Source organism: Panulirus ornatus, chromosome 47 (genome assembly GCF_036320965.1).
Source record: "Panulirus ornatus isolate Po-2019 chromosome 47, ASM3632096v1, whole genome shotgun sequence".
Lineage (NCBI taxonomy): Eukaryota > Metazoa > Arthropoda > Malacostraca > Decapoda > Palinuridae > Panulirus > Panulirus ornatus.
In genome coordinates, this window is record NC_092270.1 from 20,070,570 (window position 1) to 20,098,303 (window position 27,734).

At 37.8% G+C, this 27,734-nt stretch overlaps 1 protein-coding gene across 1 annotated transcript; it reads left to right on the forward strand.

Moving 5' to 3' along the window:
* Eaf (ELL-associated factor) lies at positions 1–27,438 on the forward strand. The gene is made up of 5 exons (XM_071689915.1): positions 1–420; positions 4,701–4,932; positions 7,917–8,205; positions 12,708–12,825; positions 19,147–27,438. The coding sequence occupies exons 1-5, from the start codon at positions 321–323 to the stop codon at positions 19,221–19,223; spliced, it is 816 nt and encodes a 271-aa protein (XP_071546016.1). The 5' UTR covers positions 1–320; the 3' UTR covers positions 19,224–27,438.
* The last annotated feature ends 296 nt before the right edge of the window (positions 27,439–27,734 follow it).

Genomic DNA, 27,734 nt, shown 5'->3' on the forward strand with positions numbered 1-27,734 from the left:
GTGAGGCCGTGAGGGTGGGCAGGAACAGCTGCTGCTCAACACGCACGCACGGCCATGGTCGTCGCTGCCTCCCCATGTGAAAGTAAAGCTGTCCGGGTTAGCATTCCTGTTTCATGATCCCATGGGTTAAAGTCAGAAGCATCATGACCTAAGTGGCGTCGGTCTCCATGGAGGATAGAGCAAGTAGTGAGGAATACAGCGGCACAGCTGGTGGGGTGTGAGTGAGGCAGCCCAGCCAGGTTAGCACAGACGGCCCTCAGACCCTTAGTACTCGCCACGACTTCCTCGTTCAGTGTGAGTGTTCGTGGCAGAAAACCACCATGGCAGACAAACTTGGCCTGGACGGGCAGGTGAAGGAGCTGAGGTTAGGGGAGACCTTCAACAAGAACTACAAGGAAGGAGCCTTCCACACTATACGATGTGAGTAGCCCTAGGGTTGGTGAGGGCCCTAGGCCAGCCAGCCAGCTGATACCCATCAGTCTGACATGTTCTTCTCTTATTAATCACACACTAGTGCCATGGTAGTGTGTCTTGTGGTATTAAGGTAGACTACGCGCGATTTCTGCAGGATAGTCCACTTTAGGGGTACATCAGAACAAGGTTAGGAATTTTCTTGAAATTTGTCTCGCAGTGATGATGTACAGTGTGTGTGAGACTCTAATAAGACCATTAGGGCATGATTTGAACCATAGTAAGACTCAATGAGCGTGAATTAGATGGTAGCTTATTATTCTGTGATTTTGAGTGTGGGGAGAGTTATGAAGATCAGGGAAAATGTGGGGGTTAGACAGTGGGAAAGTGTGTGTGAAAGACTTCAAAAAATCAGTAGGGTTAATGAAATCCTTACCTAACTTCCCACAGTAATTGAGATTTACAGTACTTTGTGTATATTTTGAAAAATATGAGTTGTCATGATTGATATTTTTGGGTTTCATGTGCTTTTGAGTACACAAAAGTATTCTAATACATCAACACGTTACCATCACCTGTACTTGACCGTATGATGTGATGCTGTATCTTTAGAAAACTTTCAGTATTTTTTTTTTCCTGAGGTTGAAAATAAGGTAAATCTCATTTCTTTTGCAAAGGTAGTTGAGATTTTTGTAGGTTTTGTTGATTTGTCGGTGTTTCACCTGGTAGTTAACTCCCCATTTTCCCAGATTTTTATGGCCTTTAGATTTAAGGGTTCATGGATTTGCATAGGTCAAGCTTATTATGTATCCACATGTAGGTGGTAATTGAGTATGGCTTTAAAGTTGTTTTATTTTTGGAGACTATATACCGGCTAAAGAAATTTTCTTTTAGTAGTCTAGACTTCTCGTCATTTAGTTTCATTGGATTTCTCTTCAAGGGCCATGATTATGCCAGGTTAAAGAAATTTCTCTCCCTGTCTTTTTTTTTAGGAATCTGTTAAGATTTTCTTTCATCAACTCTAGTGATTGTAACTTCGAGAATTAAGGTTAAGTCTTTCTTCCTAGCTTCTGTCCAAAGATCCTATAGCTATAGGATCTTTGTTTTCTGTGTTATAGTCAGACAACAAGTTTAGTGGGATTGTTTGATGCTTTTTATATAAGCAATAACTTTCTTGTAGTAGAGTGATGTAGCTTAAACAGAGTCGTAGAGTTTTGAATGTATGTGTTCTTGTACACATGAATGGATTCCATGCTTGACCATGTAGCAAGATGCCACATACACAGATGTATGTTTGTGTGTAGTTTGATTAGAGCATTGAAAATTGAGGTAAATTTTGGCTAATAGGTGAGGATTTTGTAGGTTCTGTTGATTTCTGAATGTGTTTTTCTGAGAAATCAATTATTATTGAGGAATAGTAGTTCCTACAATATTATATAGTTGCGAGGCATGGGCTATAGATAGGGTTGTACCGAGGAGGATGAATGCGTTGGAAATGAAATGTTTGAGGACAATATGTGGTTTGAGGTGATTTGATTGAGTAAGTAATGAAAGGGTAGAGAGATTCGTACATATTTGCCATTTTCTGCATTAGGGAGGTAGAGTCAAGAACAGAAGACTGAGCCTTAGAGGGAAATTCCTCACTTGGCCCCCTTCTTTGTTCCTTCTTTTGGTAAAGTGAAAATTGGAGGGGAGGATTTCCAGCCCCCTGCTGCCACCCCTTTTTGTCGCCTTCTACAACACACTGGTAATATGTGGGCAGTATTCTTTCTCCCCATCCTTGGGGATTGAGAGAGATGTATAGTAATAAAAAGAGTGTGGATGAGAGAGCAGAAGAGGATTTGTTGAAATTGTTTGGACCTATGGAGAGAATGAGTGAGGAAAGATTGACAAAGAGGATACATGTGTCAGAGTTGCAGGGAACAAAGAAAAGCTGGAGACCAAATTGGAAATGGAAGGATTGAGTGAAAAAGATTTTGAGCAATCATGGCCTGAACATAGAGGAGGGTGAAAGGCATGCAAGGAATAGAGTGAATTGGAACGATGTGGTATACTGGAGTCAACATGCTGTCAGTGGACTGAACCAGGGCATGTGAAATGTCTGGGGTAAACCATGGAAAGGTCTGTGGGTTTTGGATGTGGATAAGGAGCTGTGGTTTTGGTGCATTACACATGACAGCTAGAGACTGAGTATGAATAGATGTGGCCTTTTTTGTCTGTTTTCCTGGCACTACCTCACTGAAGCAGGGGATAGCAATGCTGTTTCCTGGGACAGGATAGCACCAGGAACGGATGAAGGCAAGCATGTATGAATATGTATATGTCTGCATATGTGTATGTATATGTGCATGTATGGGCATTTGTGAGCATATGAGTGGATGGGCCTTTCTTTCTTTGTCTGTTTCCTGGCACTACCTCGCTGACGCGGGAAATGGTTATCAAGTATCCACCAACCACTATGGGTAGATGAACAACTAGGTTGACTGGACCAACTACCACAACCAGGATTTGAACCTATGCGCTTGACCCTGGATGGCCCATGAATGTGTCATGGTCAAGAATGCTTACTGCTACACCATGGAGGACCATCCGTTAGCAAAAGTATTGATATGAATTTTATGGAGGAATGTTTTATCAAATAAACGACTGGTTTCATTCACAGATAATGAATTGAAAATGATCTTCCATGTGAGTACACTGGAAATTTGACACTCAGTAGAATTATTAATTGAACATGAAGGCAAGCATGTATGAATATGTATATGTCTGCGTATGTGTATGTATATATTCATGTATGGGCATTTATGTGTATATGAGTGGATGGGCCATTCTTTTTTCGTCTGTTTCCTGGCGCTACCTCGCTGACGCAGGAAATGGTGATCATGTATGATAAAAATAAGAAATAAATAGATATGAAATAATATATACCCTAGTCTGAACCAGCTACCCATTTTATCCACCAACCACTAAGGGTGGATAAACAACTAGGTTGACTGGACCAACTACCACAACCAGGATTCGAACCTATGCACTTGAACCTGGATGGCCCGTGAATGTGCTATGGTCAAGAATGCTTACTGCTTCACCATGGAGGACCATCCGTGAGCAAAAGTATTGATATGAATTTTATGGAGGAATGTTTTATCAAATAATCGATTGGTTTCATTCACAGATAATGAATTGAAATGATCTTCAGTGTGAGTACACTGGAAATTTAACACTTAGTAGTATTATTAATTGAACATAAAAAGTTTTATTTGTTTATGTGTATTTTCTTCCCCATGCTTAGAGTATCATGGGAAAAAATGTGAGAATGCCATACTTTATGACAGTTAACTTATATGAAAAGAAAAATGTGAATAGAACAAGCAGAAATCTGTAGAGGAAGGCTAGCTGGTTAAAACATTACCAGACGAACCCAGGGAATTATGCTTGAACTAAAGATTAAACAACCTGGAAGGATTCATGTCCAGCAATTATGTCCACAAGAATCCCATGAAATGTAACAAAAAAATACTGAACAAAGATACATGAGTGTTTTGCTGAAAAGATGGAGGGGGAACTTTTGAATGTCCAGGTAAGTGAAAAAGATAATGAGAAGTGCAGAAACCTCTAAAAGAAGCTTAGATAAAAGGTTAAGAATAATCCCAAATGATCCCAAGATTAACACCAATTAATTGTTTATGGTAGCTCCATTTGTTTCGACCTTGATACAATATGTGATTTGCAGTCGAAGTGAACTCTTAGTATGATGAAAGAGCTTCAGTACCTTCATCATGCAATGTCTAGCCTTAGATAACACCAGTGGTGAAACATTAATGTTTTGACTGTATCATGCAAAACACATTTTAGGAATATACTTCATTTCAGTCATTGTTACTGGACTCTCCCTGGTTGTGGCGATGTCCTGAGTGAAGTCAGCTTCACCAAGTTATATCGTTAGACTACAGTCTCATCGAAGAACTTTTCATTCCAAAGGCTTTGATGATTTACCTGCTACACCTGATTGTAGCATAACCTTTTTAAGTTGCAGGAACACTTGGATAAGGGTTCCTTAGGGTTTTATGATAATGCTAATTCCTTTTAAGCATACCTTATTGTTTCTGGTCTCATATGAGAAAAATTTTATTGCTAAGTAGATGTTATGCCTTATTTTTTTTTAAAGAAAAGTGCTTCTTTCGATGTACAGTGTTTCATAGGACTTTATGATATTGACTCATTGCAATTCATTAGAATGTTAATAGTTCTTTAGATGATTAGAAATTTTCACCTGCATTTCATATTCTCAGATGACTTCAAGCCTGCTAGTGTTGACAAAAACAAAATGGGCACAGTGGAAGTGGAAGGCAATCACCAAGTGTCAGTGACAGTGCCACATGTGGAGGGTTCAGGTACATCGCAAACTGTGTTCAAGGGTAACCATAAGCCAGTTGCCAAAGAGTGCATCCTTATCATTGACCATGCCACTGGAGAGATTGTGCTAGAACGGATATCTCAGACTATTAATGTAAAAACCACAAGGTAAGAGCTACTATTATAGATACTTTTTAACTATGATACACACGTTAAGGGTTTAGTTAATTTCATCTTGTTTACTTTCTCACAGTACTTGTGCAGTATGTTTACCTTTTGGACATTAAGCTCCCCTCCTTTTGCATACACACCTGTAGTTTGATTTTTTCCTCCAAAGAGGCTTCTTTTCCATACAAGGTAGAAACATTGAGAGCATCTTGTAAATAAGGATCACCTCAAGGCACACACAACAGTTTGAAATCATTTGGCCCACCATCTGTCACTCCCACTCTTTAACGGTTGTTTTGCTATAGACAAATAGGGAACTGGACGACCCTGTTGATACAGGACCAGCATGATATCCAACAATGAGCAAGGTTTTCTACAGAGAAAATATTTTTTAGAGGAGTTTTGTTTTTCTAGCTGTTGAATTTAGTGCACCAAAACCGCAGCTCCCTGTCCACAACCAGGCCCCACAGACTTTATTATGGTTTCCCCTGGCTGCTTCACATGCCCAGGACCAGTTCATTGACAGCATGCATTGCCCCTTGTATACCACATCATTCCAGTTTGCTGTCATGTGCATGCCTTTCACCCTCTTTCCTGTTCAGACCCTGATCACTCAAAATATTTTTCACTTGATCTTTCCATCTTCAGTATGGTACCCCCTTCTCCTTTTCCCTAGCACTTCTGACATGTACATCCTTTTTGCCAACCTCTTCTCAGTGATTCTCTCCATATGTCCAAACCATATCTGCACGCCCTCCTTGGCTCTCTCAACCACACTCTTACACTCTTTATTACCACTCCTCTCTCTTACATTTTTATTACTTGCTCAATAAAGCCACTGGCCACCAGATATTGTCCTCATACATTTAATTTCCTACACATACACCTTTCTCTGCACATTGTCATCTATAGCCCATTACACATCCATACAACACTGGGACTACTGTACCTTCAAAGGGACTTCTTTACCTTCAGAGATGCCCATTTTCCCCCTTCCAGGTATTGTTCTTTCTTTCTACACATTCCTCATTGCTCCTAGATCTCCCCTTCACTCACCCTGTGACTCACCTCCACTTCTGTTGTATCTAAACCCTTTTACTACATACTTTTGTTTTCCTACTTGATTGCTGTTTTCTACGAGAATGAGGTAATGCCAAGAAACAGAAGAAAGACATTTCCAGTGACATACCCAAATATATACATACACTCACAATTTTTTTTTTTTAGATATTATCATACTTAAATGCCATTTCCTGTGTCAGCAAGATAGGGCTGGAAACAGATGAAGAATGGCCCATCCACTTGTATACACATATATTTATTTTATTTATTATATTTAGTCGCTGTCTCTCGCGTTAGTGAGGTATCGCAAGGAAACAGATGAAAGAATGGCCCAACCCACCCACATACACATGTATATACATGAACGCCCACACTAGCACATATACATACCTATACATTTCAACATATACATACACAGACATATACATATATACACATGTACTTGTCCATACTTGCTGCCTTCATCCATTCCCATCGTCACCTTGCCATACATGAAATGGCACCCCCCTCCCCCCGCGTGCAAGTAATGTGGCGCTAGGAGAAGACATTAAAGGCCACATTCGTTCACAATCTCTAGCTGTCATGTATAATGCACCAAAACTTTCCAGGTTTACCCCTGACGCTTCACATGCCCTGGTTCAATCCATTGACAGCATGTCGACCCTGGTATACCACATTGCTCCTATTCTTTCTATTCCTGGCACACTTTCACCCTCCTGTATGTTCAGGCCCGATCACTCAAAATCTTTTTCACTCCATCCTTCCACCTGTCTCCCACTTCCTCTCGTTCCCTCCACCTCTGAGATATATATCCTCTTTGTCAATCTTTCCTCACTCATTCTCTCTATGTGACCAAACCATTTTAATACTTCCTCTTCTGCTCTCTCAACCACACTCTTTTTATTACCACACATCTCTTACCCTTTCATTACTTTATCAAACCACCTCACACCACATTGTGTCCTCAAACATTTTATTTCCAACACATCCATCCTCCTCCGCACAACCCTATCTATACCCAACGCCTTGCATCCGTATAACGTTGGAACCACTGTTCCTTTAAACATACCCATTTTTGCTCTCCGAGGTAACGTTCTCACCTTCCACACATTCTTCAATGCTCCCAGAACCTTTGCCCCCTCCCCCACCCTATGACTCACTCCACTTCCAAGGTTCCATCTGCTGCTAATTCCACTCCCAGATATCTAAAACACTTCACTTCCTCCAGTTTTTCTACATTCAAACTTACATCCCAATTGACTTGTCCCTCAACCCTACTGAACAGCTTTCTTCTTTCACACGCTTTACCATGTTTACCATGTTTCATGTGCGGCAGGGTGGCAACGGGAATGGATGGGGGCAGCAAGTATGGATGCATGCATGTGTGTCTGTGAATGTATATGTATGTACATGTTGAGGTGTATATGTATGTACATGTTGAGGTGTATATGTATGTACATGTGTGTGTGTGTAGGTGTTTGTGTATATACATGTGTATGGTGGGTTGGGCCATTCTTCATCTGTTTCCTTGCACCGCCTCACTAATGCAGGAGACAGCAGTTAAGTGTGATAAATGAACATAACTGAATGTATGTAAGATGATGTACCTTTTTTTTTTAATTGTTTCCTGGTGCTACCTCACAAATGCAGGAAGCAGTCATCAAGTATGGAAAAAGGCCTAGTTAGAATCATCCAGAATATGTGTGATCCATGGGGAGAATGTGCATATATGATGAGTAGAAGGGAATTAATGAAAAGTAGTGATTATATGTAAGGTAGAGGAGATAATGTTACAAATTTTGTAGTAATTGTGATATGTAAAGAAAAATATGGTGTAATCATATTTCCTTTTATGAGACAGATATAGTGTTGGATGTATATAAACAAAGAGATTTATGCTGATCTTTGTATACTTTCAACAGACCAGAAGGAAGCAGCCGAATCCCAACTCAGCGACCAACAACTCCCCTAGATCCATTATCACGAAAAAATTCCCCTCCACAAAAGTGTTCTCCTTCCCGTCCTCCTTCGCGTGGGCCATCCAGCTCTCTTTCAAGACCATCACCTTCTCATGTTAGATACTCTCCTCCATCAAAGTCGTCCCCTCATGCAAGGTCTCCCATTCCCAGCAAAAGTCCCAATAGTAACCACTGTACAGCTCCAGGATCAATGCCAATTTTGGGTTTAGAGGAAACTGTTGCTGTTGAAAAGGTAAGAACTTTTGATGTTTGTTCATTATTTATGTTTTTCTTAACCTACTCATTTTAGTCTTGGATGTCGTGAAATTTGTTTAAAAGTTTCTATGTTCTTCCAAGTATCTTTTTTCACTAATGAAACTATTATATATGATATCTGTTGAAGGAATAGTGGTTCCAACAATGTTATATGGTTGTGAGGCATGGGCTATGGATAGGGTTGTGTGGAGGAGGGTGGATGTGTTGGAAATTAAATGTTTTAGGGCAATATGTGTTGTGAGGTGGTTTGATCGAGTAAGTAATGAAAGGGTAAGAGATGTGTGGTCTGGGGTAAACTGTGGAAAGTTTTGTGAGGCCTAGATGTGGAAAGGGAGCCGTGGTTTCAGTCCATTACACATGACAGCTAGAGACTGAGTGTGAACGAATGTGGCCTTTTTGTCTTTTCCTAGAGCTACCTCACGGGTGTGTGTGTGTGTGTGTGTGTATGCTATTTCATGTGTGGTGGGGTAGCAACGGGAATGGACGAAGGCAGCAAGTATGAGTATGTACATATGTATATGTCTGTGTATGTATATGTTGAAATGTATAGGCATGTATATGTGCATGTGTGGGCGTTTATGTATATACATGTGTATGTGGGTGGGTTGGGCCATTCTTTCATCCATTTCCGTGCACTACCTCGCTAATGCAGGAGACGACGATTAAGTATAATTAATGTAAAAATAAATCTGCTGTTTTTTATAACTTTCATGATGATGTCATACATAGAGAGTACATGCCATATAGATTGTTGTGAGGTATTCTAAGTTGATTTAAATCCTGACTGAAACAAAATGTAAGTATTTTTTAAGTTACTTTGATACTAAAAGCGTTTTCCCTGCATTATTCCTAACACTCCTTATGTGCAGTGGAAATGTGTCAATATGTAACATTTATGTAACAGTTTTCGTTATGAAAATGTAGATGTAACATGACTTCTGTCAGCCGAACAAAAAGAGATACATAAAGTATGGTAATCACAACCATTGCATTTTTTGAAAAATGCAATGTAGTGTACTTGTCTCCTTTGTGTAAGAAAAAGAACTTGGTAAAGTTCATTATGTAGTATTTTGGTTCTTCCCACTAATAAAAACTTGGGAAGGTACAATATGGTGTGACCAAAGGCAGGAGGTAAGAAAATGTTTCAAGCATAGAATTGTGGGAAGGTACAATATGGTGTAACCAAAGGCAGGAAGTAAGAAAATATATCAAGCATAGCATTGAGGAGTGGTTTAGAGGACAAAAACAAAGCAAATACAGTGATAACATGGAAGGAATAGTTAGGATGTTACATGCAGTAGTGAAACATTCATTCCTCAGAGATGGTAAAGTGCTTATAATGGTTGTCATGTTGCACTCCTTTAATCCAGGTGGCAATCTTTTCTTTTTACCTCACCCACACATGGACTATTGCCATTATGTCAACAAACATACTACCTTTCCTTGTCAAATATAAATTTGAAAACACTCAACTCATAAAACTCATTCATTGCAGATGTAGATTTTCCTATGGTAAGTTCTTAGCATTAGCCTTACCTTTTGGCTGAATGGTAGGAGCAGTAGATAGAAGTTGTAGTAGATAGGAGCATTAGGTAGAAACAGTAGGTTGCAACATTAGGCAGGAATATTAGGTTGATGCAATGAGTAGAAGTAGTTGGTGATAACATTAGGCAGGAACATTAGGTTGATGCAATGAGTAGAAGTAGTTGGTGATAACATTAGGCAGGAACATTAGGTTGATGCAATGAGTAGAAGTAGTTGGTGATAACATTAGGTAGGAGCTTTTGAAAACACTGCTAGAGTTGCTGCCAGTGGCCTGTTAAGGGTGAGGCATTAAAGGCTAAAAAGTGGCATTGGAGTTCAACACTTATGGAGATTGTTTTGCCATGCCCACGCCTTTGAGGAGTTCCTAAAGGGAAAGGGCATCAAAGATATAGATAGTTAGTAGATATAGACAATGTAGCCTGTATGTCTTAAGTGCAGTGCATATAATACATATCCCTGTCCATTTATCAAAGTTTCACAAAGAAATGTTATTACAACTCAGGAGGTTATTAGTTTTATCAGTATTCAGTTTGGGTTTGTATTTTGAATACACACCTGTATGGACATTTCCACAGGCATTCCTGATTTGTGAAACTTTTCCTGGATTTCATTGCATTTTGAAAGATTCATAAGAGGTGAACTTTGTAATATCTGACAATCCGCATACCTCAAAGCAGCAAGGCAGTGGGTTTTTTTTTTTTCTTGAATACTGTTTCTATCATTAGCGAGGGGCTGCCAGGAAACAGACTAAAGACACATACACATATATGCCCCTACAGGTACAGGTACACATACATACATACATACATACATACATACATACATACATACATACATACATACATACATATACTCATACTGGTATATATGTACACATGTACATATTTATACTTGCCTCTCTTCATCCATTTCCAATGCCACCCTGCCCCATAGGATATAGCACAAATACATGAAGGAAAAGAAAAAAGATAACATATACATTTGCTTCCTCTGAGGATGCAGTAATGAGGTGGTGAGGTTGCCTAAGAGGTGAGTTGGTTGTTTGCTGATGACATGGCACAGATGGCAGATTTGAGTGGAAACCTGCTGAAGTTGGTAATTGAGTTAAGGAGTGTGTATGAAAGGAGGAAGTTGAGAGTAAATGTGAAATTAAGTAAGGTTATTGGCTTTCATAAGGGAGAGGGATGGGCTAATTGGTGTATGAGTTTGAATGGAGAAAGTTTGGAAGTGATGTCTTTTAGATAAATGGTAGTGGACTTCGCAGCAAATGAAGCCATGAGTCATGGGTGGGTGAGGTTGTTGAAATTTCTAAGAATATTGAGGAAAGTTTGGAAAGAGAGATCACTACCTGCCTTACGCCCATGATGAAAACTTCTCACTACTTCTAGCTGCTTTCCTTCCACACTGTATATTCTTAGACTCTCCACAAGGCATCTCTATGAACTCAGTCATATGCTTTCTCCAGATCCACAAATGCCTCATACAAATCCTTCTGTTTGTCAAAGTATTTCTCACACACATTCCTTAAAGCAGACACCTGATCCACGTATCCTCTAAACATAACAAATAACATACATACATATGTAGGAGTGTGATTGATTATATTAAAATGATTGTTGAAATAATCAGTGGAAAGTAGGATTTAGGATGGGAAGAGTGTGCGTGAACCAGATTTCTTATCTAATGTCTGAGACATGTAGTTTCAGAAAGAACACTTGCTCATGGGTGATCGAAATGTTGTTTTACCCATGAAGTATGGTGTATCCGCCAGGATAGCATGCTATTCAATCATTAAGCCCCAGCAGCAACCCACCAAGAATCATTATGATCGTTTTGGAACTAGGTGTTGCCATCTGGCAGCCTCTCATTTGTTCATGCTGTTGCTGTACAATATTATTGACTTCTGTTAGCAGTGTGCTGTTTCAGCCTCATGACCTCTGCTTTAGATATTTTGAAATAATGTATCTGCATTTTCTCATTTGAATGTGTTTGGTGATAAGTTGCAAGTCATGTGATCTATGTTTTTTTTTGGTCAAAGTCATCTAGGCTAGTTTGGCATTCGAGAGTTTATTGCACTTGTAAGGCAGACTATTACATGCTTATTTTACACTTTTTTTTTCGTTTTTCTTGTAAGCTTATGCTTATTTTTTGTGTCAAATGATTAAATATTGTGAGTTTTATCTTGAGAGGTTCCCAAGGATTTTCAGTATGGTGGCATCTTAATCTTTGTTGCTGCTAACCAATCATTTTACCCAGTAATTTATTTTATGTTTTATGTCATGCTGTGTCTTAGTGAAATTTTATACAGATGGGCTGGGAATGATGGTTATACATAAAGCCTGTTGTACATCTTGTACTTCATGAGGGTAGATCATGCGGGATGGCTTATTTAATCATTCCCTCCACAGTTCATAGAATTTGGAGAGAAAATTGAAATTTTCACTTAACATTACAAACTATTTGTGTAATAGGATTTCTTGTGTGAGTTTGTTTATGATATACCTTCAGGATAAGTGCATATGGCTTCATACTTTTATTTGTTACTGAAATCAGCTTTGGGTAGTATACATGATATATTTGAAGAAATACTGTATTATGGTCAACAGAATTGTACATGCATGCATTTAGAAGTACTGTCACAAATTAGTTCCTTGTGTTTTTGGTGCTCAAAAGCATATACAAAGCAGAAGTCTGCCCCATGATGACAAAAGTTCTCGTCAATTGTTGTACTTACATGTTACAAGAGGACATTGTTGAATGGTGTTCTTACATGTAGGGGGTATTACTTTGTCTGTGTTGAATATTTAGTTCTTGCTCAGATTATTTCTCAAATATCTCCATCCACTAATCTTTGTTTTTTTACTTGTTGTTTGTAGCTATGTATGTATTTGTGTAGTATTGGCATTTTATTTATTTTTTTATGATGCTTTACAGGAAATGAGTGATTCTTCAAGTGATTCAGACAGTAACAGCAGTTCATCTTCATGCAGTGAGTCTGATTCTGATTCTGAGCCAGATCAAGATACTGTAGTAAAAAAGACTAATGGCCATGGTGAGTACCATTCATGTCTTTTCTAGCACCTTTAGTTTACAGCAATGCAAGATGTTACGTTGCTTATCCATGTCTTTAATGCGTTAGGCACTGCTGGATTCCACTAGTATGTGAATACAAAGTAGAAGAGTCACCATAGTGAATTTGTATCATTGTTAATGGATGAAGAATACTGTTTCATTCCTAAAGTTTTAGCTCCAAAGGAGTGCGTCATTTCCTTGTTCCTTATTGGCATTCAACCTATTTGTGGGAGCCCCATAAAAGAGGTTAGTTTAGTTTAGTGATTTAGATTACTGAGGCACTTGAAAGTCCTAAAAGCACAATTAACTATGCTAGAAGAAATGATCCACAGGGAAATCAGAAGAGGTGCCTTCATGAATTACTGTACATACAATGAAAGCGTCTGGGGTAAACCATGGAAAGTTATGTGGGTGCCTGGATGTGGAAAGGGAACTGTGGTTTCGGTTCATTATTACATGACAGCTAGAGACTGAGTGTGAACGAATGTATGAATTATGTACATGTGTATATGTGTATATATGTATATGTCTGTGTGTGTATATATATGTATACGTTGAGATGTATAGGTATGTATATTTGCATGTGTGGATGTGTATGTATATACATGTGTATGTGGGTGGGTTGGGCCATTTCTTTCGTCTGTTTCCTTGCGCTACCTCACTAACGTGGGAGACAGCGACAAAGCAAAATAGATAAATAGATAGATATGTATACATTGAATATTTATATTTATTTTATGTATATTTTATGTATACATTGAAATGTATAGGTATTTATATGTGCATGTGTGGACGTGTATGTATATTCATGTGTATGTGGGTGGGTTGGGCCATTCTTTCGTCTGTTTCCTTGTGTTACTTCACTGACGCGGGATACAGCGACAGAGTATAATCAATAATACAATGAAAGTCGCTCTTGATCATGTGTAGTTTTTTAGCCCTTATATGAGATTAGTAAACAGCAGTGGAAAAGTGTGATTTAAGTATTAAGGCAATCCATAGTGACTGAGATCTGGGGATAGGGGAGAAAAAATACTTCCCACGCATTCCCGCATGTCGTAAAAGGCGACTGAAGGGGACGGGAGCGGGGGGGGCTAGAAATCCTCCCCTCCTTGTATTTTAACTTTCTAAAAGGGGAAATAGAAGGAGTCATGTGGGGATTGCTCATCCTCCTCAAAGGCTCAGATTGGGGTGTCTAAATGTGTGTGGATGTAACCAAGATGAGAAAAAAAAAAAAAAAGAGGGATAGGTAGTATGTTTGAGGAAAGGAACCTGGATGTTTTGGCTTTGAGTGAAATGAAGCTCAAAGGTAAAGGGGAATGTTAGTTTGGGAATATCATGGGAGTAAAGTTAGGAGTTGGTGAGAGGACAAGAGCAAAGGAAGGAGTAGCTCTACTACTGAAGTGGGAGTTGTGAGAATATGTGATAGAGTGTAAGAAAGTATACTCTAGATTGATATGGGTAAAACTGAAAGTGGATGGAGAGAGTGATGGGTGATTATTGGTGCCTATGCACCTGGTCATGAGAAGAAAGATCATGAAAGGCAAGTGTTTTGAGAGCACTGAGTGAGTGTGTTAGCAGTTTTGATGCACAAGACCGGGTTATAGTGATGGGTGATTTGAATGCCAAGTTGAGTAATATGGCAGTTGAGGGAATAATTGGTGTACATGGGGTGTTCAGTGTTGTAAATGGAAATGGTGAAGAGCTTGTAGATTTGTGTGCTGAAAAGGACTGGTGATTGGGAATAACTGGTTTGAAAAGAGAGATATACATAAGTATACATATGTAAGTAGGAGAGATGGCCAGAGAGCGTTATTTTGTATTGTATTAATTGATAGGCTCATGAAAGAGACTTTTGGATGTTAATGTGCTGAGAGGGGCAACTGGAGGGATGTCTGATCATTATCTTGTGGAGTAGGTGAAGATTTGTAGAGGTTTTCAGAAAAGAAGAGAGAATGCTGGGGTGAAGAGAGTGGAGAGAGTAAGTGAGCTTGGAAAGGAGACTTATGTGAGGAAGTACCAGGAGAGATTGAGTGCAGAATAGAAAAAGGTGAGAGCAAATGACATAAGGGGAGTGGGGGAGGAGTAGGATATATTTAGGGAAGCAGTGATGACTTGCACAAAAGATGCCTGTGGCATGAGAAAGGTGGGAGGTGGGCAGATTAGAAAGGGTAGTGAGTGGTGGGATGAAGAAGTAAGATGGTTGGTGAAAGAGAAGAAAGAGGCATTTGGACGATTTTTGCAGGGAACTAGTGCAAATAAGTGGGAGATTTATAAAAGAAAGAGGCAAGAGGTCAAAAGAAAGGTGCAAGAGGTGAAAAAGAGGACAAATGAGGGTTGAGGTGTGAGAGTATCATTAAAATTTAGGGAGAATAAAAAGATGTTTTGGAAGGAGGTAAGTAAAGTGCATAAAACAAGAAAACAAATGGGAACATCGGTGAAGGGGGCAAATGGGGAGGTAATAACAAGTAGTTGTTAAGTGAGGAGATGGAGTGAGTATTTTAAAGGTTTGTTGAATGTGTTTGATGATAGAATGGCAGATATAGGGTGTTTTGGTTGAGGTGGTGTGCGATGTGAGAGGGTCAGGGAGAAGGGCTTGGTAAATAGAGAAGAGGTAGTGAAAGCTGGCAAGGCAGCTGGTTTGGATAATATTGCAGCGGAATTTATTAAAAAGGTGGGGTGACCGTATTGTTGACTGATTGGTGAGGGTATTCAAAATATGTATGGTTCATGGTGAAGTGCCTGAGGATTCGTGGAATGCATGCATGGTGCTATTGTACAAAGGCAAAGGGGATAAAGGTGAGTGTTCAAATTACAGAGTTATAAGCTTGTTGAGTATTCCTGGGAAATTATATGGTAGGGTATTTATTGAGAATTATCCCTGGGGATAGGGGAGAAAGAATACTTCCCACGTATTCCCTGCGTGTCGTAGAAGGCGACTAAAAGGGGAGGGAGCGGGTGGCTGGCAATCCTCCCCTCTCGTTTTTTTTTTTAATTTTCCAAAAGAAGGAACAGAGAAGGGGGCCAGGTGAGGATATTCCCTCTAAGGCCCAGTCCTCTGTTCATGGCGCTACCTCGCTAATGCGGGAAATGGCGAATAGTACGAAAGAAAAAGAAAAAGATTTATTGAGAATAAAAGGCATGTACAGAGCATCATATTGGGGAAGAGTAGTGTGGTTTCAGAAGTGGTAGAGGATGCGTGGATCGGATGTTTACTTTGAAAAATGTATGAGAAATAATTAGAAAAACAGATGGATTTGTATGTAGCATTTATGAATCTGGAGAAGGCATATGATAGGGTTGATAGAGGTGCTTTATAGAAGGTTTTAAGAGTATATGGTGTGGGAGGTAAGTTGCTAGATGCAGTGAAAAGTTTTTACCAGGGATGTAAGGCATGTGTATGAGTAGGAAGAGAGGAAAGTGATTGGTTTCCAGTGAATGTTGGTTTGCGGCAGGGGTGCGTGATGTCTCCATGGTTAGGGCGAGAAACTGCAGAAGTTGGTGACTAAGTATGGAGAAAAACCGGAGGAAGTGAAGTGTTTTAGATAATTGTGAGTGGATTTAGTAGTGGATGGAACCATGGAAGTGGAGGTGAGCCACAGGGTAGGGGAGGGGGCTAAGGTTATGGGAGCATTGAAGAATATGTAGAAGGCGGGATCGTTAACTTGGAGAGCAAAAATGGGTATGTTAGAAGGAATAGCGGTTCCAACAATGTTATATGGTTGTGAGGCATGGGCTATAGATAGGGTTGTGCGGAGGAGGGTGGATGTGTTAGAAATGAGATGTTTGAGGACAATATGTGGTGTGAGGTGGTTTGATCAAGTAGTAATGAAAGGGTAAGAGAGATGTGTGGTAATTAAAAGAGTGTGGTTAAGAGAGCAGAAGAGGGTGTATTGAAATGGTTTGGTCACATGGAGAGAAAGATTGACAAAGAGGATAAATATGTGTCAGAGGTGGAGGAAACAAGAAGTGGGAGACCAAATTGGAGGTGGAAGGATGGAGTGAAAAAGATTTTGAGCATTTGGGGCCTGAACATGTAGGGGGTGAAAGGCATGCAAGGAGTAGAGTGAATAGGAACGATGTGGTATACTGGGGTGGCCATGCTGTCAATGGATTGAACCAAGATATGTGAAGTGTCTGGAGTAAACCATGGAAAGTTTTATGGGGCCTGGATGTGGATAGGGAGCTGTGGTTTTGGTGCATTATGCATGACAGCTAAAGACTGAGTGTGAACAAATGTGGCCATTGTTGTCTTTTCTGAGTGCTACCTCGCATGTGTGAGGGGGAAGGGGGTGCCATTTCATGTGTGGTGGGGTGGTGATGGGAATGAATGAAGGCAGCATGTATGAACATGTACATGTGTATATGTCTGTGTATATGTATGTATACATTGAAATGTATAGGTATGTTTATGTGCATGTGTGGGTGCTTATGTATATACATGTGTATGTGGGTGGGTTGTGCCATTCTTTTGTCTGTTTCCTTGAGCTACCTTGTTAACATGGGAGACGGCAATAAAATATAATAAGAGCTACCTTGCTAACATGGGAGACAGCGATAAAATATAATAAATAAAAGATAATGTAGAAACAGATATGTTCATGTAGGTGTCAGACAGGGCTGTATAATGATACCATGGCCTTTAACATAAATATTTAATAGATGGAGTGATAAGAGAGAGAAGAGCAATACCAGGGAAAGTGGGTGCTGAAATGGAGTATGGTAGAGGTATGATGGCTAGTAACAGGCCTGTTTTCAGGTGTTACTTGTCTTGTTTGCTAAGAGTAAAGAGGAGTTGCAGAAGGTTTTAAGTGTTTTATGACGTGTAAATGTAGGTGACTGAAGGTAAATGTGAGTAAGATTAAGGTAATGGTGTTTGAAAATAAACTGAGTGAAAGTATAGGTTTTGCAAGGCACCATAAAATGAGAGGAGAGTGTAATAAACTGTGTTATCAACATGGTGGGAAGAAAGACTCATTCTCTCCATATGTCCAAACCATTTCAACACACCTGTTCTGTCAACCACACACTTTTTATTTCCACACATCTCTCTTACCCTTTCATACTTACTCAGTCAGACCACCTCTCACCACATATAGTCCTCAAACATTTCATTTCTGACACATCCGCCCTCCTCTGCACAACCCTATGTGTAGCTCATGCCTCACAACCATATAACATTGTTGGAACCACTATTCCTTCAGACATACCTATTTTGCTCTCCGAGATAACGTTCTCTCGTTCCACATATTCTTCATTGCTCCCAGAACCTTCGCTCCCTCCCCCACCCTGTGACTCATTTCCACTTCCATGTTTCTATTCGCTGCTAAGTCCACTCCCAGATATCTAAAACACTACACTTCCTCAAATTTTTGTCTGTTCAAACTTACATCCTAATTAACTTATTCCTCAACCTTACTGAACCTAATAACCTTTCTCTTATTCACATTTACTCTCAACTTTCTCCTTTCACACACTTTTCCAAACTCGGTCAATAACCTCTACAGTTTCTCACTCAAATCAGCCACAAGTGCTGTATCATCAGCAGACAGCAACTGACTCACTTCTCAGGCCCTCTCATCCCCAACAGACTGCATACTTACCCCTCTCTTAAAATCTTATGCATTTACTTCCGTAATCACCCCATCCATAAACAAATTAGACAACCATGGGGATATCACACACCTCTGCCGCAGACCGATATTCATTGGGAACCAATCACTCTCCTCTCTTTTTACTCATACACATGCCTTGCACCCTTGATAAAAACTTCTCTGCTTCTAGCAGCTTACCTCCCACACTATGTATTCTTAAGACCTTCCACAAATCATCTCTATCAACCTTATCATTGGCCTTCTCCAGATCTGTGAATGGTACGTACATATCTATCTGGTTTCCTAAGTATTTCTCTCACATCCTTCAAAGCAAACACCTGACCCACACATTCTCTACCACTTCTGCAACCACATTGCTCTTCCCCAATCTGATGCTCTGTACATTCCTTCACCTTCTCGATCAAACTTTCCAGGAATATTCAACAAACTGATGCCTCTTTAGTTTAAACACTTACCTTTATCCTCTTTGCCTTTGTACATTGGCACTATACATGCATTCCACCAATCCTCAGGCACTTCACCATGATCCATACATACATTGAATAGCCTTACCACCAATCAACATCACAGTCACCCCCTTTCTTAATAAGTTCACCTACTTTATATGTGATTGTTAAATATGTGATGTTTATGAGAATATGGATGTTTTGTTTTCCCTGTTAATCTTTTTTTTTTTTTATTTTCAGGTGGTGGTGTGGCAAATGGAACCAATGATTTGATTAATGACCTCGAATTGTCCTCTGTTTCTGAGGATAGTGATTAATTGATCAGTTTGTGTTGCACCAGTTTAAGTCCACTGAAGTGTAATCACCAGCTCACACACAAAACACAAATTATTTTCTTTTGTATTTTTAAGGGGTCGATAGATAAATTAAATTTTTTTGTCATATTTAGCTAAAGGTTTGACCTCCAGGTTCAGATAATGTAGTTGGTCTGGCTGATGTAGTCAGTGATTTAGCATGTGTTTAGCTTCATTTGAAAGATGAACCTTGTTTTTACATATAATGAGGTACAGAAGTGGAAATAAGCTTTTCTTTTTCTTTTCAAATTTTGGTGTAACATGCATGGTTGATATGTAAGTACTGTATTATGGCCATGTGAGAAACAAATTGACTTGCACACACATAAATGCACTTGCACATAGTGAGGATCGGAGAGGTAAAGAAACCTTGTTAACAATAAGCCCCAGGAATTTAGTGGGTCGTGGAAGTTGATGATATTCATAACCCCTTGCCATAGGTCCATGTGAAGAGAATAGTAAATGAGACAAACTGCCATCTCTGCTGGCAGATATTAGAATTGCTTTCAGGAACGTGGACAGTTAGATACTCGGCAAACTGCTCACGACCTGTATTAGTCTAAAAGTAGAGTATGCTTCTAAAATTTGATCTTCATTCTTAAAGAAGCACAAAGGAGTATAGATATGGGCCACAGGAGAGCAGTAAAGATGTACTAGAATTAAGAGAGCCAAGTTACAGTGAGGGGTCAAGAGCCATAGATTTTTCTGCTGTGGATGAGAGAAAAGTAGTGACTGATTTGATAAGCTTTAAGTCTTTAAATATTTTGATAATATCAGTGATGAAAAGTTCTTAATATAACAGTCTGATGCTATAGAATGAAGTTAAGCTAGAAACTTGGTAGAAATGATATAGAGAAGTACTTTTACAGTATGTGGACGAATGAAATAACTGAGAAATGAAAATATGAATGCTGACAGCATCCAGAAGTTCAAAAATTTGTTTGATAGAAGAGTAGTTCAAGAAGTAGGGCCCCAGAAGTTTAGAATACCCTTCCCATATCATAAAAATAAGTAATTACACACATCTTTTTGTGTGTCTGGATGTGCATATTTCTTATTTCCAATCATAAAAATTTGGTCTTATATTGCATCTTTGTGTCAAACTTGATTTAGTTTTATGCCTAACTTTGTGTTAAAGTTATACTGGCCTTACATGATTTTTGGAAAATTTGTACATTGATTTACGACTCTTAAAGTAAATTGTTATTCAAATACTTATGATATTTTGGTAGTGGTTAAATTAGCCTACCTAGTGAATTTACATTTATTTTGAAGGCTGTGTTGTATATTCTGCCTTTCATGTACAGTAGTTTCACCTTCATAGTATCATACTATGAAATGATATCAGAAAGTTAGGTATGTGGATAAGAAGTAACTAATGGGAAGAGATACCAATGGTCATATTACTATTTTTGTTGAGATGCTATGAGCCATTATATGCGGCATAGTTTTGTTTGAGAATGTTCATAGAATATATGTTACTGACTTGAACAGTCCTTGTTCTTTCAAAGGTTTCTGATGAATTTTTTATCATGGATTAATACGAACATATTTTTCCATTTAATTCCTGGTAACAAGAAGCGATGTACACAGTAGCTTAGGATGTTGGTCACAAAACCAAATTGTCTAGAGTCAGATTGAAAGACTATGGAATATTAATCTTTGGTTGATTTCTGTTGAATGTTTTGTATCAACTTGAACAAGAGGTTTTTCGTAACTTTAGGTTCACATATGTTAGTTATTGCATATGGAGTTCTCATTTACCCATGTTTCACCTGTAACGGTTTCAGTTATAGATTGATTTTGATTTAAAGACATGGGTAAGAGTGCCATTTATATGATCATTATTTATTTTAAAATTTGTATACACAATTTTTTTCATACATGTTCATCAATTCCTGGGTTAGTGAGGTAGTGCTAGAGATGGCTTTATTCCCTTATATCCACTTAATTTGCCCTGGTTCATTGAGCTCATTGACAGCATGTTGTCCCCTTTGCTCCAATTTGCTCTGTCTGTTGCATACCTTGCACTCTCCTACATGTTCATACCCTGAGCATTTAAAGCATCTTTCACTACAGTCTTCTACCTCCTCCTTGGTGTCTCTATTTTCCTCATTCCCTCTTCTTTTGGCATGTGTACCCTCTTAGTCATCCTCTCTTGTCCAAACCAATTCAACGCATCCTCTTCATCTCCCTCACATGTACTCTTTTTACCACCACATCTCTCTCTCATCCTATTATTTCCTGCTCAATCTACTCTCCTTGCACCACATATTGTTTTCAGTCATTTCATTTCAACATTCATATTCACATATACAAATAGCATCACACATGCATTAGCATACACACATGGACAGAAACACAAACACACACACTCAAACAAATATGGGCTTCCCTGGTGTACTGGTTAGCATTGCTGAATGTGATTCACACGTGGGTCTGCCTAGGTTCGAATCCTAGGCACTGCACTTAGCCCACAGCCAACACAGCCGTTCATCCTCCCCTTGGAGCTGGTCAGTAAATGGGCATCTGGCTAAGACTAGGTGTGAGTGTATGCGTACACATGAGTTAAGACTTGGTTCACATGCAAGTTTAAGAAATGGGGCAACACAGGTGTAAACAATCCCCATAGCACACGAATAACAATCACATTTTGTGCATTTTTATACGAGCAAGTGTGTGTGTCTGTATATGCATGGGTGTGTGTTTGCAATCTCACTATCTGCATATTTGTTGCATTCTCTGTGTTTGTCTCTGTTTACCTGGTTTTAAATGCAGTACCAGTCCTAGTCAGTGATGTAAGGACCTAATTACCTATTTGTATGGTACAGTGACAAAGTTTTACATTTATAGGGCCTTACCATATCTCTATGTTTATGTCTCTGATGCCCATTCCCCTTGGGAATCCCCAAAGAGGTAACCATGGCAGAGTCTCCATAATTGGGGAACTCCTCTACTGTATGAATAGGTAATTAGGTAAGTGCATTAGGTTGGTAATTATAAATATGCAATTACACATGAACACAGATAATGCAAATGTGCAATTTTTTCTTATGTCATCTGAGATGGCATGGACGACTGAATGCCCTAATGTAGGCCATCTCATTGAAAATGTATATGTAATGAGATTCAAACTTAACCATGTACAAATATAAACAGACAAATGCTAAAGAAACACAAAGATCTTATACACTTGCAAACAAATACATACACATTTGTATACAGAAACATACATTTATATACATAAGTAACAGTTTACAAATAATTGAACTAACAGATACATATGCAAATGTATACACACATTCACCACAGATAGGTACTTACACACAATTTCCTCATGTACATTAATGAATAGTAGATTCCAGATTGTTAAGTTACGAGAGTTGCACATATGAAGTACCTTGTATTTTTGCTGGTTATTTCTTGCACTTAAAATATATATAGTACACAATGCTCAATACACTGTTTATTTTCATTACATACATAGCTTTACCTTAGTTGGAAAAAGTATACCAAATTTGCAACTATTGATGCATATATTATTCTCAAAATTCTAGGCAAGGGTGACTGTGTTCTTTTCCTTGGTATGCCTGGAGCTGTTGAATATATTATAAAAGTTCTGGATTTTGCAGATCTTATTTCATGTGTGAGGATGGTTGTATAAGAAATGGTAACTTTTACAATTTACAGTAATTTTAAGACTGTATAATGGGTGTTTGAAAAGCAGGTTGATGTTTGATAAGTTCCAAGAATGGTAGAGTAAAACTTTGTGATGGCAAAGCATATTGTGCAAGTTCAGTTTTTGCTTATTTTTTTTGAATTCCATTCAGAAAATTAAATTTTCCTATGAGCAGGCAAAATTACTTCTGTATGTTAGAAATTTTTTTCACGTTATCTTATAAGAGACTTTTCATGAGCATAAATATCTTAAAAGGTAGAGGGACATAGATGAAAGAATAGATAAGATTGGAAAGTGAAAAACATTAATTTTTGTAATATTTGTGGGCATACAGTTCTAGCAATGAAAATTATACTAACTTTACTATTATACCATACTTGAAATCACTTAGCAGTGTACAGAGACTGATATTCAATGGTGGAGGCTTGTTCTTCATTCATTCATGAATTACGCAGACTTGCCATCAGTGCTATACAATTATTACATGGTAGATATCCAGTAGATTGGTGCATAACAAGAGGTGCAGATTGAAGAATTATCAGAGGTAATGATGTCTGTTATTATGTTTGACATGTAGATTGAGTTTGATGATATAGCATCCTTTAATGAAGTGTTCTCACTACACATGCCCCTACTTATTTGAAATTTATTAGCATAATTTCAGTCACCTACAGTAAGTGATGGTGTCTAGCAGTTCATACTAATTTCCTCCCCACTGCCTTAGCAAGTTAGTGGGGAGGAAATTAGTAAAGAATGGCCTCATCTTCATACATCAGCTGTATTTGTCATGTATAATGTATTGAAACCAAAGCCTGCCACAATTAGCCATGTATCAGGATTGATTTTTTACCAAAAATATGTTCATGCTAATACTGTATAGCACATTTGCCATACCTGTCAATATTGTAATAATGAATGATTAAACAGTTAACTGTTACATACCTAAGGTAGACATACCCATGAATTTTGATCCCATGTGTGATGGAAAAGGTCAAAATAGTTGTCAGGTAGACGATGTAATTCTTTATATTTGAAACTAGGCATTTTATATATGATACCTCTGGGTTCTCTCTTGGATTTCATTTTTACACAATAAATAGATGGGACATTTTTCAAATTTAGGAGCACTGAATAACATCAGATATAGTGTGTAAAGAGCACATGATGTGGATATGGATCTTTGACTGAGAATTCAACTGTTTATACTTATTAACTACTTGCCTTTATTGATGTGTTTATAAGCACAGCTCATGGGATAATAATCTTTTATAAGGAGTAATTGACTTATTCAATTGTGATGACACTGGAAAGATTGAATTTAGAAGATATTTGGTCATCGTAAGTGTACAGGAGCACTCTCCTGTACACTTACAATGACCAGTTTAGTAACTATAACTGAAAGTTTAGCATTTATAGCAGATTTTCTTGTAACATATTTTCTTTTTCAATAATCATTAACAGATTTCCAATATGTTAGTATTGGGCTTAATTTGACTGATTTAAAGAGAGAACAGTAAAGTGATCTAATTTTGAATATTGTTCATTTGGCTGTAGGCTTCACAATTATAGATTAATCAGAATTAATGAAACATTAAGTTAAGCTCTTCATTTTACAACACATGAAAATGAGGCATAAGAGTCATGGTGGTAACTGTCAGAATGAAATGATTTTCTTCATGTGAGGGGAAAATGCAAGGCCAACTTCTTATTAAAGAAGTAAATGACAAAGTTAAGCACTGAGAAGTATGGTAACATAGATATTGGTAAGAACAGCTGATAGAAATCTCTATTGCAGTAAAGAAATGCCATGGATGACATTATACTTACGTGCATTTGTATTTAGATGCTGGAGTAAATGAGAGGTAAATGTTGTAATGAAGCACTGAAAATTGTGATTATTTGCATCATTTTATTTCAGATTTATGTTCTGACTGCTGGCTGTAGAATGTTGAATAATGGGGATGGGTGTGAGCAAGTCTTACTGTTCATTTCTTGATACAGTATTTTTTATGAATAAGAAAATTTGTCTCTTTTACAGTATGCATAAGGCCTTGCTCAAGCCTTTCTTGGCCAGGTCACTTGAACACATGCAGTCCTGGGACTTGGGCTGCTTAAGGAGTCATAACACAAAAGAATATATTTTGTATAGGATAGGAAGTCACGAGTTATAGATGATAATTTTGTACATACAGTTATTAAAATATAGCCACTGTGTGGCCTATTAAAGAGTAGTTAAAAATGTTCCTTGCTTGAAAGAGGCATAATTGGTATAGATGATGCTTTTTTCCAATTTCTTTTCATATCCTGAAAACCACTTGACATTTACTTATTCTTGACAAGTGTGGTACTGTTTAAAAACAACACTAGGTATATATGACTATTTACAAAAGCGTTCAGAGGTTTTGAGTTCCAAATTACGTAAGCCACATTTTTGCCTTATATAATGTCATATCCGATGATTGCTTAAAACAAAGTGATATTGATTTAATATGATTAATGGCATTGCTTTCACCAAGTATCTTTAAGTATTAAGCCACATGCATTTTGCAAAGATGTTAGAATTACTTTGTTCTTTTGAATATGATATCAACTGCATTAGATACTTTAACATCAGATCAAAGAAAAGTACGGTAACTGAATATATTAGTAATGAATATATTAGATGACCACCAATGTGACAACTGTTTACGATAGACAACACTTACCACAATACTTGAGTAGACAGTGCTCATATTTTTATTTACAAAATCTTTATCATCTGCTTCTGGGAGCAAAACAAGTCAATAGTTGTGCCACATCAGCATATGAGTGTACCTCAGTTGCTCTATTTTATTTTAGTTTTACTCTCAATAATGATATTTTGTTGCAGTAAACATAAAATGTCATTATGGTTAGAAAAAAATGTTGTGCAGATCACATAAATTTTGATTTATTGGAAAATATAACTAGCTTGTTGCTATTAGTCTTACAGGTGGGACAAAAAATTTTTACTATGAATTCAACGTTCATAACTGTGGTAGATTGAATATTCCTATATATTCAGAACTCATTTATTAATGGTACTCTTACTGCTAGACTTTGTTTCTGTAAAAACTATCCCTCATTCTTTAGATACTGTAAAACAGTTGCCAATTTAATTACACCAGCTTAATTGCACCAAAGATTGATCCATTACAAATAAAGTAGTGGCCATTGTTATGAAAGTAACTCGGGTATAAGAGATTGACAGCAGTTAATATCTAAATGGATTATCACACTGAAGAAATATGTACAAAATAGTATGGTGCATTTATTTGAAATTCATAGGGTAATGTTTGTAAGTAGGTAAATATTTTTTTTATTAGATTAATTTTTTGACCAAAGGTTAATGTATAATGTAAACTTTCATTAAGTTAGTTTAATGAAAGAACATTTTGATATAAGTGTCATGATTGTTATTATTATTAGATTTATGAAAGAGCATTATGATATATCCCCCAAAAGCAATATGATATATCATTCCCCAAAAAGAGCATTATGATGTAAACCCCAAAATGAATGTTATGATTAGTGATTTGAAATTTCATTTAACTTGTGTATCACTCAAAGGATTGGCTTTAGACTAAAGTTTTGTGGCTCTCTGTAAATGTTTGGACAGAATGTAACTAAGATGACTTAATTGATAGCACAATCTAGAGTACTTTTTTTTTTTTCCAGACTTCAGCTGTACTTATATGTGGTCATAAGTTTTAACAGTTGTTGTTCCTGTAGTATACTCTGAGGTGCATAATCAATAGTCTGCAAATTCATTTCCTTAAAGACCTATGAATGGAAAATGTATAGAACCTCTCATTGTACTTACACAGTTTACCAATGTTATATATATATTTTAGCAGCAGTTCATGTAACACTAAAAGCTCAGTATAAACATTTCTTGAAACCTATATATCAAATCTTTTACGAAGCATAGGATTATAGTACTATTATAAAGTATAGAATTTTAGTGCTATAACATATCATAAGGCTCAGGATGATTTTATCTTGTGAAAACTGAGCTTTTGAGTAGCATCATTGCTGTGGGTTCTTCAATAGTCTTGACTGTGCTGTAGTTTTATCTGCGGTGTTGCTGATGTTGTGGTTCTCCTTTAATATTACCAATGCTGTAGTTCTGTACGGTGTTGTCAATACAGGGGTTCCCTCCTTGGCATTAATTTTGTCTCCAGTTTTACAGTATTATCAATGCAATACTTACATCTATATTGTTGCCAGTGTTGAATGCTGTTCCTTCTGTAGCACTGCCAATGCTGTTGATTTCTCCATGGTATAGCCAGTGCTGTTGATCTTTTGGTAGCATTATTTTTATTGTATTTTCTATACAGTATAATCAGTGCTATTACCCATGACAGCTTTGTCATTGCTGTTTTATGTACAGTATTGGCAATTCTGTGTTTTCTTGCCTTAGATATCAATGCACATGGACAGTGACTATTTATTCTCTTCAATAAAACATGTTTTTACCTACTTATGTTACTTCATTCCTCCTTACCATAATAATATTGATAAGTTTATTGAGGATATGGGTTAGTATTGATAAGGTTATCTCCTTAAGGATGCTATAATGTGTCTATTACACTTTATGGTGAAAGCTCAAATTATTTATTTTATATATTTTGCTTTGTCGCTGTCTCCCGTGTTTGCGAGGTAGCGCAAGGAAAAAGACGAAAGAAATGGCCCAACCCACCCCTATACACAATGTATATACATACACGACCACACACGCAAATATACATACCTATACATCTCAATGTACACATATA